Genomic DNA, 16,361 nt, shown 5'->3' with positions numbered 1-16,361 from the left:
CCTTAAAGGCGCCGCGGCCCGGGGGAGGGACGCGGATCCCCGCTGGAAAGGGCCGCCGGCGGGTGCCGGGACGCGGATCCCCGCTGGAAAGGGCCGCCGGCGGGTGCCGGGACGCGGATCCCCGCTGGAAAGGGCCGCCGGCGGGTGCCGGGACGCGGAGCCCCGCTGGAAAGGGCCGCCGGCGGGTGCCGGGACGCGGAGCCCCGCTGGAAAGGGCCGCCGGCGGGTGCCGGGACGCGGATCCCCGCTGGAAAGGGCCGCCGGCGGGTGCCGGGACGCGGAGCCCCGCTGGAAAGGGCCGCCGGCGGGTGCCGGGACGCGGAGCCCCGCTGGAAAGGGCCGCCGGCGGGTGCCGGGACGCGGAGCCCCGCTGGAAAGGGCCGCCGGCGGGTGCCGGGACGCGGAGCCCCGCTGGAAAGGGCCGCCGGCGGGTGCCGGGACGCGGATCCCCGCTGGGACCTTGGCCGGAGAGACGGCGAAGTGCGTCTGTGCGGTGCTTAAATTTCTACTTCTCCTCTACTAAGTTGTGCCTCTCCGCTTTAATCTGAAAGGTTTAAATTGGTCCGATCTCAGGTTTTGTTTTGGTTTTTTTTCCCCTCTCTTAACTTTCCTTTTCTAAGCCAGCGTCTTCTCCCTCTTGTGCTCGCTGTATCGCGTTTCAAAGGCAATGTAGCGGTGGGCGAGAGAGCCTGCGCTTACAACAGCCGGGATCCCGAACGCTGGGAGAGACTGGGAATGGAAACGTGTCAAGCGATTCTGAACGCCGATACCCGAAAGATATCAGTGAGCTTAACAAATGAAAACGGAAGCCTGGCAAGCTGCAAAAACTGCTTCAGGAAAGGTGTGAATGCTGGCTAGGTGGTAAATAAGAAACACGTGGAATGAGCATAGAGGTACATTACGGGACCGCAATGCAAATATTTAGGAGCGAATCTATCAGAGAAGGAAAATTAAGAAATTAGGGTGCCAGAGTAAGATCTGACTGTAACAAGTGTCACTCATCAGGGCACCCCTCTAGCTGGGAGGATTTATTCTGCTTTTAAAAGCAAAGCTAGTGGACTTTAAAATAGTTAGGCAAGCAAAAACACTGTCTTTCTAAACCAAGGCAGCATTGTGTAGAGGCCGCAGGGGCAGGATGGGGCTTTTGGCCCAACCTTTTGTAGTGATTTTAAAACCAACCAACCAGAAACAAACCCAAAACTTCTATGTGGAGAAAAACAGGAAACAACTGCTTCCAAGTTCTGTCTTTATTTGTCCATAATTACTGCACTGTCACTATTGATCCTGCTCCTTGGCAGGAAACTGCTTGTGTAGTGGCTTGTTGTAATTCAACTCTGAAAATAGCTCTTATTTCAGGAACAATATTAATAAAGCATTATTGAAGTTAAAGTCTGGCTTGGTCCTCAGCATTGATGCTGAGCATATATTTTAGTTTGGAGAACAAAACAGCAATGGGATTTTTTTTTGTTGATGCACTGGCAAATACCTTAGTTCACTAGATGTAAGTCCTACATTATGATCTAGATATTGTGTGAGAATATCACTTATGCATTTTCTATTTGGTTTAGAAAGGAAAATTTAAAAAGAGGGGAAAAGACTAAGATCATAACAATTTAAAAATTTCAGATTAAAATGGTAGCACATCTTAGTATGGGAGAAATAGAAATTTAAGTACCAGATACTAACACAGTATCATGCAAACAACTGTTGAATGACTTGTGACCCAGTTAGTCCAGCTGCAGTTTCACATCAGACTAGAGATACTAAAGTCACAACTAAGAATTACAGCAAGCTGTTTGTTCTGCAGAACCCTCCTGCATAATCAAAAAATTGGTAACTGGAGATGACAAGTATTTCCAAAGCATTTAAAGCACATTAAAGTTTATAATTTTTTACAAAGTAACAAAATTCATTGCTTGTTAGTCAGAAGTTTAGTTAATCCATGGTGAAAATTTAAGAAATTCTACTGACATTTACCCTTCTCCTACTTCTCTAAAGAACAGCATGCACTTCCTGCAATTGCAATATAAACTGAGGTATCTTTGAGGAGAAATCAGCAAACAAGTAAATATACACACAACTTGAAACTCTTGTCATAGAAATAAACCTTAATGGCCAATTCCAAAACTAAGATTCTATTTGCTCAATAATAATCCTGGAACCTTTTATTTCAAAGGAGTCCAGGAAAATGCTTCTTTTAGCAAACTCTTGTTTTCAACTACTTGAAAACATGCCCAGGTGTCTTAAAATCTCCATGCAAATTCCTGAGCCAATTTTACTGATGGAAGTGAAAATATATTTATATATAATATTATATATATAATACATAATATAATTGGGCCCAACTGATTTAAACTAGACTCAAGGAAAATGGCTTAATTTATTTGGAGTGTGTTTTGTTTTTTCAAGCCTGTGCTAGACAGATTTTAGCAAGAAATTAAAAATGACAGTAACAACTGAAGCTTCAGTCCAAGCACAGGGATACAAGCAGGGGCCTGTTTCAAATAGTAGCTCAAAAAAGTCCCTCCCCTTGCTTCCTGTTACTTCTGCTCTCTCTTCCTCTCACTTCATGCAAATAGCTGTAGCAATCATAATCTTCCTTTTACAAGAACATTTTAAGCTATTAGCAACTGTTCTGAGATTTTTTTCCCCTCTAAGAAATGTTAAGAGTACTAAAACTAGTTATAAGCCTGGAATAGGACTATCACTTTTTCAATAAAAAGCCTTCTCTGAAGGAGATCTAGTTATCTTTGACAACAGAAGCTTGTAGTCTTCTTGAAGTGGTTAGCTAACTGCAGCACTTCCCTTACAGTGGTCTGTTCTTTCCCTGATACCATTATTCTGGGAAACTGTTTCACTGAGAAATAGATACAAGTTCCTTTATTTCAAAAGTAAGGGGTAAATGCAAGATACTTGTCCAATTTGGAAAAAGGAAGAGGATCCAAGTGTTGGGATGAAACTGGCAAAACCAAGGTTGTTTATTGTTTATGTAGTACCCACCCAAACAATCATTTCTCTATTGTTGTAAGGAATTAGTGTAGTCCTACCGTAATATTGCTCTAGGGAAGCACCAAAGATCAATGAAGGCCTCTGTGATGCAAAGAACCATGCGAGAATACCACCACAAGATCTTAAGATTTTACTTCACCACCAGTTTTCCAACAAAAAGAGATAAAAAAGTCACTTTCACAGCACACTGTGAGAAGGTCACATGTAGCATCACTATATTCTGCTTGATAAAGAGCAGCATCAGAAACTAGAAATCAGTTAAAAAGAAGTTGATTAGAATTTCTTAATTCCAAACTATCCCACCACGTCAGTTCACCTTTAAATGTGTTGTTTTGGAGAGAAACATTGCTAGATTTTTAGAAGTTGCTGAAAAAAAAAAGACTGACATTAAGAATAAAAGCATAAAATAGACTGTGGAAACCAATATCAGTCATCATTATTTCTAAATGAAGCTTTTTTGCTTACAGGTGAAAAATGAATACTCAGATTTCTCTATTATCTTTAGGGCAAGAATATTTGATGCTCCAAACTGACATTCTAGGTAGAGACAGGATTATTATACAGTTTTATTTTTGGCTTGCACCAAGTTCTTGGAACCCTTTGTATATTAAGAGTGAAGCTACTTGAGCTGACTCTTTTATTATACATTGTTGACTCAGGATTTCCTGGCATGGCACCAAGGAAGTCCTCTGCTGGTTGGATTCAAATCTCTTTCTCATATAATACCCAACAGTATTTACAGAGATAGTAGAGCCACCTTCCCTGTACTTCAAATGACAAGGTCCAGACTTTTGCATTTATAAATATATTACTTTGCTAAATAAACATTTTCATGCAATTGCAGTGCACAGTTTGCCTTTTCATTTTGCCCTTGGTGGAGATAGATGAAAGACATTGTGTCCATACACAATGTTTAATTAGTTTTTCAAGTTACATTAGGAAAAAAAAGAGGGACTCTTCTAGTGTGCTTTCCCACTAAATACTTTGGACAATATAGATGATTGAAATTTTTTTTTTCTTAGACTAAAAGATATGTAAGCTCTGAATCATGCAAAACATGACCACCTGAGCTACATTAGTCTAATGTAACTGGGCAACTGGTGAAACTGTCAGTCTGTTCAAAGTGGTAGTGATAGTCCATTCTCACAGTGCCAGCCTGATGTGTGGGACAGGTTAAAAAAAAAGCAAACCACTGAGGCATCACCATATGCTCGCTGTGTTTTCCATTTTGGTATTCCCAGCCAAGCACTCTCTCGACATTGGCAGTTGACATTTACCACTGCACCAACATAGTTAGAAGCAGTAAATTTGTGTTCTGTTTTGTGAGCAGCTATAAACTCAGTGCTATTCATCATATATAGGTGGGTCTCCATCACTTGGAAACATTGACAGTTTCTTTCCATGATTCTGCACGTGATCTTCATTCATCTTCTCCAAAGCTTCAATCTAGAGAGCCAAAAATAAAACCATGCTGAAATCACAAAACCATGCTGGCAGCAGAATGCTTCTAAACAGCATTAAAAAGTAGCTTTAGAGGCCAGAGCAGGTATGTACAATGTTGCTATTTCAAAGATTCAGTCACATGTAACAGCTCGAATACAGCCAGGTACGCCTTGAAAACATCTGTTCTCAACAAGTTACTAAAATGAGCAGCACTCCTTTACACTTTCAAGCTATGTAACTAAAATGCACCAGTTAGAGGGGGAACTGGATGATCCTTGAGACTTCAGCTGTATTTCTCGGAGTACAGAAGTGTGCCTTTCTCCAGTGATACAGAGATCTTGGAACTGTGACACTGTGTTCCCTTTATCTCTTTCTTACTTTGACCTCCTGCTCCAGGAGTCACCTAATTTCCAGCTCCCACCTACTCCATGCTGGACTAGCATAAACCTGCAATTTCATCAGCAAATTGGGAAAGTAGAATCACCACATTGCCCTTACTTTAGTTAGTAAATACGGAATGCTTGACAACTTGTTTTTTTTAAAATCCGGTATCAGGATGCAGGCCTTGAGGAGTTACAGCCAAAGGTTGAAAATGAAAAGCCAACAGTGACCAAAGATTCCTAAGTCCATGTTTACACTAGCATGATTTTAAGCTTCAAAATTAAAAATGCTAGCCTAAACTTTAAATTTAAATCCGTTAACATCTAAACCATGAAAAATAAGCAGTAGAATGATTATTATTTTTAACCCAACTTTCCTTTTGCTGTACAACCTTTAATGTATGTAAGGCAAGACAACAGATTTTAAACTAAAACAGATCACTAGATTTGCCTTAATGCTGAAACGAAGCAACTATATTCAGTATGAAGTCTTTTCTACTTGGGAGCAGGGGCATCAGGAAAGGGGGTGGAGAAATCTGTCAATCTGAGTTTCTGTAAACATTTGTAGCAGGTTAAAATACTCAAGGTTTTAAAAAGAGATGCAGAATGACTGCTGAAACTTTACTCACACCAATCACACAAACTAAATGTGGAAAGTTAAGGTATTATAATAGCTACTATAGCTAACCAAATTAAAATTGTTAGACAAAGAAAGCTATACCTCTGCTTGGAAGTCTACTTCATTGTCAGCTGTAATATTTAAACCTGAGACAGCATTGAAGAGTTCACGCTCATTAAGTGCTTCTGCCACACCTCCTTTCTGGAAGAACTAGTCAATATAAAGAGCACACATTAAACACTTTACTACACAGAACAAAATATTCCTTTGACTTCCCCTAGTTACAATACTTAGTCAAAATTAGATTTTTGTTTTGGTTGACCCACAGATAAACATAACTGAAAGAAGTTCTAGTAGTATAATTTTACTTTTCCACTTTTTTTTCCACTTTCAGAGGACACTGTCAGCATGGAAAATGCACAAGAGTAATCTTCTGTATAGCTAAGATATCACAAGTCCTACCTGTGAAACATTCCTACAGTCTCTGAACAAAAACTCAAGTCCATGAGGATGGGTTGGCTCCACAGACTGACTGACATCAATGAGCCAGACCTGTAGTGACAGAAATAGCAATTCACTTTGTATTAATATTTCACAGTAGATGAAACCTTTTCCCCCCAAATTAAGAACAAACTCACCTTCCCATCATGCCAAAGCATGTTGTATTCACTAAGATCTGCATGGACCAGGTTGCACTCCCTATACAACTGCTGCATCATCTGCAAGGAACCAAATTAATGAATGAAGTGTGCTATACTCCAAACAAATATTGCTAGCATGACTGTTGAAAAGAAAAAACAACAAAACAACCCCATCTTTCCCTTCCCACTCACATAATGTACATAATTTTTACCCAAGTCTTCAATACACTTCCATCCAGGGAATTGCAGCTTTGGCAAACGGCCAGCAAACTACGTTTTTATCACTGAGCTTAGCTTTGGCAAAATAAGAAGAGTTACTCTGGTAAACTCATGTCAGCTCTGCCAAACAGTCCAGGTGCAGGAGACAGATAAACATGTTCTCTAAATATACATGTCATTTTCACTCCTATCACATAGGAAGGAAGCTTCACAGGTTGTAGAGACTGAATCCTAACCAGGACACAAATTCACTTGAAACACAGTTGTGCTGCTCACTGGTCTGATTCAGCTGAGACCTGGACCACTCCTGTTACCAAGCTGTTGCCAGCCAAGGGGTTGGTTGCCCGGTTGGGTTTTTTTAATATCTAGAATGTAATAGTGAGTGGACAGTTAGCAGGTGTGTGTTTGAACCAAGCAGATAATAGGAAATTAAAGTATCCACCATGCAGTATTCTAATTCATTCTCCAGTTTCTAGGTTTGCTAAAAAAGGTGGCAGGCAATCCACTGGAGAGTGCTTAAGCAAATTAAGTGTTCGGTAAACCCAGAAAGACTTCAGAGAATTTTCTAAACCACACACTGCTTCTATAAAAGGAGGACTACTTGCTCACAATTCCTCTACTGCTAAACATCTGTTTGTCATCAAATTCCAGCATGTTTTCCACTCAGATTAAGGTTAAATTTAATTATATCTTTTTTTCAGTGCATAATTTCTTATTGATTCTAAGTCACATATTAAACAGCAGCAAAGTAAGACTTTGGACTTTGTATCTTGAAAATTATGTAAGCATCCTGTAAAGTAAATAAGTGCTGATTTGTCCTTACAGTTATTCCCCTAAAAGAAAACACAACACAGAATTGGAGGAGAAATCAGCATCATCTTACATTAAGAATCTGATAGTAGGCCTTTTTCATATCTTCATTACTAAGTGTTACATCCTTTAGTTTAGGAGCTGGGACTTGATCCTGGCCGATGAAAGACATAACCAAGACATGTTTCTTAAGGATAACCACTTGAGGACAAGGAATTCCTGCATTTTGCATTCTGTGGATCAGAAAATAGATACTGATTAAGGAAAACAGAAAAAAAAGCTTAAAAGGTCCCAATAGTTCTCACTTGCTCATTTGCAATCTGAGAGCTGTGTGAGAAACTTAATCCAGAGTAAAAAAAGTCTTTGAGACAAATGAAAACTGAATAATTATATATATTTCACAGTATTTTACACAGGAAAATTCAGATCCTAAAGTCATAAGTGAGTCTAAAATGCTCATGGAATACTAACCACTTTTACAACTACAGCCTGTTAACTTCATGGGCCTGTAAATTCTCATGCAAAATCACTGAAGATGCTGACAATTTATTAAACTGTAAGAAATCACAGGCTTATTCAATCTGTGCCAGGTTGTGTATTACTTCGGCCTTAAAGTCAAACACCCAGACACAGAGTATCTTCCTTAAAGAGAGAATAAGAAACTGGTAGGCATTTGGCAACTACACTTCCTTTTTCTTTCTTTACCTTGTTAAGTTATGCATTTCTTTCTCAGCCCACATACGAATAATCTTTCGTGGATTCAATTTACTGAAGCGGTCTTTAAATCTGTAGTCATCCTTAATGTATTTGTCACGGTTCTTGAATTCATTAAGAGTTGTTTTAAACACTTTGATGGCACATTCTGGAGGAATAACTTTATCTTCAGTTGCACTTCTCATGGAAAAAGACAAATATATAACAAAGTTAACTATTTACAAGCAAATGCATGGGTTTGGGTTTTTATACATTGCAACATACAGCAATTTTTAATATAAGAGAGGATCTAATTTTCTATCAAATTTAGAAGCCAACTTAAGTTTATAACAATTTGATGATTAAACTTATGAATGTTTGGGTTTTGGCATTTTGATTATAAGTTGTTTATCAAATAGATTACCTCTCCCAATTTGTTAAGGCACATCTTTTCAGATTTTATTATTATCTGCATATACATGAATACAACCTTTTAATCTTGGGAATAAAAAGGTGCAGATGTTTAAATACTTCTGTGTTTTCTGCTTTTTAAGTCATCTCTGGTACTTAATGCTATCATCAGTAACAAACAACATACTCACTTTCCTCCATAGGCATGAAAAACAACAGACTCTTTTCCTGTGCTGATGCAGCCTGTGATGGTCTCCAGCATCCCAGAATTGACCATCTTGTACAGAAGTAAACGTGTTTTAGGATCCACTGCTTTCTCCTACAAGAGATGAACAGAATGAATAGGCAAGACATGAATACTCAATTCAATACAGCAATTCTTTGCTTTACCAGGAGTTTAGAATATTTATATACCACAAGAATTCAACTAAGTGGAAAGAATAATGTATTAATAAAATTCTCTCAACTGACAGAGAGGGGAAAAAAAGCCTGACCAAAATAAACATATGAAGCAAAGCCAATCTGCTCCAGGACTGATTTAATGATTTAATACTCTTAGCTTCCCATCAGCAGTGCAGCACATAGAGTATTTTACTAATTGCGCTTATAGACTGAGGCTCAACAGCAATTTCTACAGTGTTTTCAAGGAGTCTTTACGAATCATGAATCACAATATCCCAAGTATTATATTCCTTTGATATAAGTAACAATAAACCAAAGCAAAACACACAAATTTGAAGAGGTCCACATCAGGAATTACCAGAGGCCCTACTCCAAACTCACCCATACAGTCTATCAAGTAAATTCCTAAATTATTAGGTCAGTTGGTCACCTCATCTTCCTGAAACTTGTTATGAAGACAGATACTTGGAGCCACATGGTTCAACTGCAGAGAATTAGTCCTCTGAATATTTCTATAAATAACTTCCAGGCAGTTTATTCATTGTAGTTGATTAAGAGACAAGTTTAGAAAGACAAAGAGAAAAAACCAGTAGCTGCTTGCTCGTACTTCAACATGGCTCTCACAGTAATGCAGCTCAAATAAAGAGCTTTTTTTTGTAGGAGCTGGCTGATATAATTTCCTTCAGCAACGTTAACATAATATTGCTTAGCTGTTTTACTAAAAATGGAATGTTGCAAGAAGTTACCAAAGCAGTGTTTAGCTATTACACAAGATAAGAAGTAGATAGAGAGACTTTATTAAAAACATACAGCAGTGGAGTGCTCCTTCTTCTCATGGAGCCTTGCACTTCGACGTTCCTCAGAGTATGCATGCTGTTTTAAGGCATTGAAGACTTGATTTGACAGCTTTAAGTCCATCCCAATTCCGTCCCCAACTTGGAATTCAGGTGCAAACTACAAGTAGAAATAATAAGAATTTAAGCATTGTTACTAGCAGACACCAAAAGTTGGCACAAACAGAAATTTCTCATCCTGATTTGGAAAAACCCAGGATAGATTTGGACCTATGTGAAACCCACTTGTGCAATGTTGTCACTATGTTAAAAACCACACTGTTTTAAACTCAGAACTCAAAATTCTGCCCAAATTGATATGAGGTAACCTAACATCCTGTAAAAATAGCACTTGCAGCACTTCCTTATTTAGAGAAGTTGCACCAGAAAGAAAATGAAAGGTATGTACTACAGATAAACAGACTGAAAAGCTGTAAGTCAAACAATTGACTGAAACACTTGGCTTATCAGACAAAATTAATTAGAAGGAAGGTTACACAATATCTATGCTTTTCAAAAATAGCTTTTGTGTTTTATTTGCCTGTGTGCCAAACTTGCTGACAGTTTTGTTTTGCCAAACCAGTTCTTGGGCAAATTCTTGAATTGCTCAATAACAAACTATTATAAAACAGAAACCACGCAAAACTCCAACTGCCAAAGTGAAAAACCAATAAACCAAAGACTGAACTGCTTTCATCCAACAGGAAAAAATAAAAGTCAGCACACTACCCAGTAGTACTGGTAGACAAGCATTAGCTCTTTGGCTGAATTGCAGCATTCCAGTTTTATACACAAAGTAAGTTTCCCTAAGTTTTCACTTACATTTTCCATGCGAGCAGTGTTTTTTCTTCCACATACCACTTCATCATGTTTCGTAGTAATGTCTTTTCCTTTTCCTATGAAACCCCTTCTTGGTGTAGTAGTAGGTTTATCTGCCAGCGGTGAGAAAAAGAAACCAAATTTTACATCTAAACAAACATAACCAATGCTCATACAAGTCCCACAACGTCCACAAAAGTAACATAATTTTATTTATAAAACAGAATAAATTACTTCAATTGTACAATCTTAATACAGTCTTCTCTTATCCTAAGCATGACAGCTTCTTTGGCTATGCTACAACTTACTTCTCTGTCTTCTCTGGGGTGTCAGACACATTTCTGGCATGCTAAGACAGCAGTATTCAATATCATGTGCAGATGATATGTAAACATATCATCCAAACGTAGATGACAGATAAGCACATCCCACAATACTTCCCATGTACACTGTATTTTGCCAGATTCAGCCACTGAATCCAATATACTGGCAGACAGAAGTTACCTGCCCAACCTCCTGCTGACACCTCCCATTGAGGTGACCTGATTTTAAATGCAGCTGGTGTGTCTCCTTACACTAAAACAAGACCTAATTTAACTATGTCATATTCTCAGGTCTACTGACTGAAGAAATTGCATTGTTTAAAGTTGTCACATACCTGCTCTGTACGGATCATGACGGGTATCCTGCCAATCAACCTCATCCTCCGAGCTGTCACTGTCATAGGGATGCACCTTCCGATAATTTTCAAAGGATATGGAGACTTGAGAAACAAAACAAATAAGCATGTCTCTGTGATTATCAGGGCTTTGCTACTTCCTCAAGCTCCATCAATTTAATCTAAGGGTCAAGAATAGCTCCAAAGCAAAAATATTCCTTCTGATGAAGGTACCTTTGCTATCTCCATTGATCTTCTTCTCTTCACGCCGAAGCTGCGCATCATATTCCCTGTCAAATTCCATCTGCAGCATCTGAGCTAGCATTAGATCACTGGAAGTGTCAATATTTTCTCCTGTAATAAATGGTCCTTCAGCAGCACTATATAAGATGAAAACAGAAATTTTAAAAAATTAAACACAGCAATCTAAGTGGAAACACTGCTTTCTACCACTTCCCCAGTCTATACAACACACTTCATGCAGAGCTGCACAGAAAGGAATGGATCTCAGCTGTCTGCCTCCACTCCAAGCCAACACTAAATATTAATAGATCATGACTTCATTTCTCTTTGCCACTCATTTACAATGCAAATTTTACTTAAACTTTTGCTTGTTTACCATTCTGCAAGAAGCATTAAGCTCTATTTTTAAGATGTCCTTCAGAGAAAAGAAAGAAGGCATACAGGTGTATGCATGTGTATACTTATTTATATGTTTAAAAAATCCCAAACAGTGTTGCTTTGTTCTGCTTCACAGGAAGGATAGTCAAAATTTGTACAATTTTAGAACTAGTAAGTTCTTGGCCTTTGTTTAGAGCTTTCAAGTAATAGGAGGATACAGGTGATATATCTAATAGTTCTCAAAATAACATTGCACACTGTTAAGAAGAGTCCCTAAAGGGGTAGAAAAAAACCATTTCTGACATTCTCTAAATATAGCTTACAGACTGCTAACACCCCCAGAAAATGCAAAGAAAACCTCACGAAAGAAGGAAGAGCAACAGAGAAGAGAATCTAGGGAAGACTTTTAGCTGGGGAAGCCGTCTTCACTGAAGAAGATTTGAAGAAGCAGAGTTAGGAGGCAACAGGAAAATAATTTACTATATTGCTATGCACTGAGCACATTGTAAGAAATTGCGTGTGAGAGGGAAGACGGCGTCACAACTATGGAAATCACTAATCCAGGACTTAAACTTACGCAACCACTTCAGGAAAAGCAGTTCTTTCTTCTTCCAGCTGCAGTTCTTTTGCCAGCTGTTCACTCATTACATCAGCAAGAGAACATGATATTGATGTCGTGCTAGGGGCTCCCCACGGACACTGGAAATAAATATTTTTTTCAATTCAGCAAGCCTTGTGCAGTGGCAACACAATAATCAGGATAACTAGCTATCACTGGCTCCAAAATAAGCTCATGTAATGGAAGGGCTCTTCTACGGAGGAACTATGGGAACTACTCAAAGAGTAGTTTCATAAACTCAATAGGAAGAACTGGGGTTGAAAAACTGTTGATGGTCACTCACTAACGAAAGAAAAAAAGTCATTTTGTCAGTCTCAGTACCCTCTGGAGACAGGGGTAAAGCCTTCCCAGGAAGTTTGCCCACAAGCAGACATACAGCCTATATAAAACTTCTCTTGGAATAACCCAGCAGCAGGGGCTTACGCACAGCTTCCTCCCCCGCTTCTAGAGCCTGAAAGGTCAGCTAGCGTAAAACTTGCCCTCAAAACAACAGAGGGACACACACACCTCGCTCGGGGAGGCGGGGGCTGGGGAATGACGAATCCCAGCAAGCTGGGACTCGCTGCCTACCGCCGGGATAACCAAGCTCACTTAGCTCCAGTTCCCTCGGACGGAAGCAATTCGGTTATCAGGCTGCCACAGCAGCTCTCCCCACCAAGGGGATAACTGCCGATACCAAACCACGCTCGGGTCGCTCTGCCGAGTGACCGTGACTCTGGTGGTGCTGGCACCACCTCGCAGCGCCCTCTCCACGGCCTCGGTCCTCCTGCTCCTCCCCGGAGCCCGGACAGCGGCCCCGCGGCGCCGGCACAGCGCTCACCTTGCTCTGCCAGGCGGGGCCCGGCCCGGCGTCGGGCGCGGCGGCGGCGACTCCCACCGAGTCCATCGGGCACGCAGGGGCGGGCGGGCGGCAGGAGCGGGGTCTCTCCGCGGGGCAGCGACGCTCCGACTGCGAAACCTTCCGGGTCCTCCCCGGTTCTCCGCGGCCGTCAGGCGGCCCATTGGCCGCGGGTGACCCGCCTTTCCGGTGATGTCACCGGGGCGGCAGGGCCCTCGCCGGCGGCGTGCGGAGCCTCCCGGGGCCGCCTGCGGGGCGAGGCGAGGCGAGGCGAGGCGGCGGAACTCCCGCCCGGCCGCCCCTTCCCGGGGGCTGAGGGACAGCGCCGGGCGCAGGGCTGCGCTGGGCTGCAGGTAATGCGAATGGGAGAAGTTAAATAGCTGACGTTTGTTTTTATCTCGGGAAGTAACCGAGGGATCGGTGGGAGAAAAAACCCAAACCAAACAGTAAGCCAGCGGCAAAACAAATGGATGAAATAGAGTCTAGAGAAGGGCAACGAAGCTGGTGAAGGGTCTGGAGCGCGTGTCCCGTGAGGAGCGGCTGAGGGGGCTGGGGTTGTTTAGCCTGGAGAAAAGGAGGCTCAGCGTGACCTTATCACCCTACAACTCCCTGAAAGGAGGGTGTAGCCAGCTGGGGGTCGGCCTCTTCTCCCAGGCAACAAGTGACAGGACAAGAGGGCATGGCCTTTAGCTGCGCCAGAGGAGGCTTAGGTTGGACATTAGGAAGAGTTTCTTCACAGAAGGGGTGATTAGACACTGGAATGGGCCGCCCAGGGAGGTGATGGAGTCACCATTCCTGGAGGTGTTTAAGGAAAGACTGGACGTGGCACTCAATGCCATGGTCTAGTTGACGTGGTGTTTGGTTGTAGATTGGACTCCATGATCTCAGAGGTCTTTTCCAACCTAATTGATTCTGTGACTCTGTGAAATTAAATAGGTGGCATTTGTTTTTATCTCAGGAACTAACTGAGGAAACAGGAAAAAAATACAACAAATTAACCAAACCATAAGCAAACAAATTAAAATGATCCCAGTCCTGTAAGTCACTGTAGATACAAATTTACGTACTTTATATGTGACCTGCTGCCTTTTACATCTCGATTTTATATGTAATGTGTATCTGGAAAATAGTATTGTGACTAAAATGCCCTATTTCCAGGACAGCAGCAACAGGATAGTGCTTTGCTTCAACACAATCACTGTTAGGTCTACTTGGGCAAGTTTCCTAAAAGGAAGGAAGCAGTGCCTAGAAATCTCCTCTGGCCTGGCTCATCACCAGCTATTGAAGGTATCTGTCTGTAGTCATAGCCAGCTGTACCATCACACTCACTGTTAATATTCTGAAAACCAGCCTAGGAAAGCTGGGTGGCTGCAAGGGCAGAAGTGGTAAGGGATTGTATAGCCTCTGTGGCATCCCCCAGCCTGCTCAGAGTAAGTTCCCTGTTACACATCTAGCAAAGCCCATGCTGCCAGGCAGACCCAGCAAAGGCCATTCACATCACTTCTCAGCCATGCAAGAATCAGCTTCGTTGGCCAAAGTTCATCTTATTTGTCCTTAGCAACCTGCAGTGACGTAACACCTTACAATCTCCTAAGACTGTTCCAGCGTTCATTACCCCAGAAAGTCCCTAGCTAAAAGAGAAACAATTTGGAAGAGGGTAGGGACCCAAGTTGTAATGCACAACCTACAGGCATGACGCAGGCTTGTGCCACGGAGGCATTATAGGATCATAGAATCATTTAGGTTGTAAAAGACCTTTAAGATCATCAGGTTCAATGGTTACTGTGGCACTGCTAAGTGCTGGTGAGAGTGGCTTTGTCTGATGATGCAGTACCAGCATGTTTCTTACCCTCTCTGCACGTAGCCCTGGTGGAAAGAGATTATTTCTTTCTGTTTGCGGCTGCCTTTTGGGGTGTGAAGATTAATGCCCCTTCAATCTTCTTTGTCTAAATTTAACAGTTTTATATATGATCAGAATATCAAAGCAATGTCCTGCTGCCCTGGGAAAAATCATTATTCTTGCACAGCTGTACAAGCACTGATTAAGAAAATGGGTTTTGGTAGGTTTTGATTCAGAAAGATAGGAACAGTGACTTAATATTCCTATGTCTTGTTACTAAGTTTTAATTCTCAAAAATAAGTCTTCTGTTTTAGTCTCTTAAATATTTCCTGATTAGGCCTTGATCCCATTTCCTCTTGTATGAATGGATCAAGCTTTGAACTGAATTGTGTTAAGAAGAAATGTTCTGTAAAATGATGTGTAAGCACAATCATTTGCCACACGTTCATACTTCCCAATAAAAATAGTTAAAAATCTAGATAGAGCAGAAACTTCCCTTCATATTAATCAAAATTATTCCAAAGCTGCGTAGTGATTACTTCATATGTAATTCAAGTCAGTCCTGATAAACAACATTAGTAGAAATTTACATCTTCATTGTTAATCCCTCTCTATAAGTGGCCTACAAGAATTCAAACCTGCCTCTGTATTTGGCTGTAAGAAGATAACATCATCCTTGCCCATGTCTCCCGCTTGTACTAAGAAATGCTGCAAAAAGCTCAGATATCACTGTAATATTTTGCATGAAAATGATAAATAGTAATAAACTGTAATAAATGATAAACTCTAATAAAAAGTCAAAAGTACTCTTACTGCATGCTTACGTTAGTCTTTGTAGATATCCGTAAACTTTACTTAATGTATTTTGAAGCTTTACAGGCTGAATTTTTGGCACAATGCAAAGTGTGCGTTTGTTTGCCAAATATACATTTGACATCCTTACATACACAGGTGCTCTGCAAAGTGGAAATGCTCTATCACCTGCCCTGCTGTCTCTGACACATCCATTACAGTGGCTTATCAGTGATCTCTGTAAGCCTGGATAGACCAAACCTTTCAGCACTGGAAATCGATGTCTCTGTTGGGCCACCACCTTACAAACCAGATAGGATCACATCTGATGTACTAAAATACTTGAATTTATCTCAGTGCAGGTCAACTGTTCAGCTCTTGCACTCTGTTGGCTTTGTCTTTTGAGGCTAAATGTAGCAGGTTAGACAGGCTGATTTTATGGGCTGGATTTGACCACTTAGTGCCTCCCTCCCTCCCTAGTTTAGGCCATGCTCATAAATAAGATTCCTTATTTATGCTGCTTTGCTCTGTCCTGTAAAAACAAGGTGTACATGTACAGAGAGGGCCCTGTACTTTGTGTTACCTGAGCAAAGTCAAGGTGAGAACTGCAAAGGTGGGGCCCTGCTAATACCAGGACTGGGAAAAACAAGGCTTACCTTGGCCATAATAAAAGGTCACCCAGTAACCATGACTTGATAGGGTGTGTCTTTCACT

The 16,361-nt window shown here is 41.1% G+C and overlaps 1 protein-coding gene across 1 annotated transcript; it reads right to left on the bottom strand.

Annotated features, from left to right (window-relative positions):
- Positions 1–3,124: 3,124 nt before the first annotated feature.
- Positions 3,125–13,194, bottom strand: RIOK3 (RIO kinase 3). Its single transcript, XM_082277706.1, is given in 14 exon segments — positions 3,125–4,455; positions 5,554–5,661; positions 5,914–6,003; positions 6,090–6,170; positions 7,195–7,354; positions 7,827–8,012; positions 8,417–8,544; positions 9,438–9,581; positions 10,283–10,392; positions 10,938–11,042; positions 11,172–11,317; positions 12,136–12,257; positions 12,998–13,086; positions 13,089–13,194. Coding segments are annotated over 14 exon segments (1,662 nt in total). The 5' UTR covers positions 13,180–13,194; the 3' UTR covers positions 3,125–4,353.
- Positions 13,195–16,361: the final 3,167 nt, after the last annotated feature.

This window comes from Coloeus monedula (assembly GCF_965178545.1).
Source record: "Coloeus monedula genome assembly, chromosome: 1".
In the NCBI taxonomy this organism is placed as follows: Eukaryota; Metazoa; Chordata; class Aves; order Passeriformes; family Corvidae; genus Coloeus; species Coloeus monedula.
Note: the sequence above shows the minus strand (reverse complement) of the source record. Positions and strands in the feature narration are given on the sequence as shown.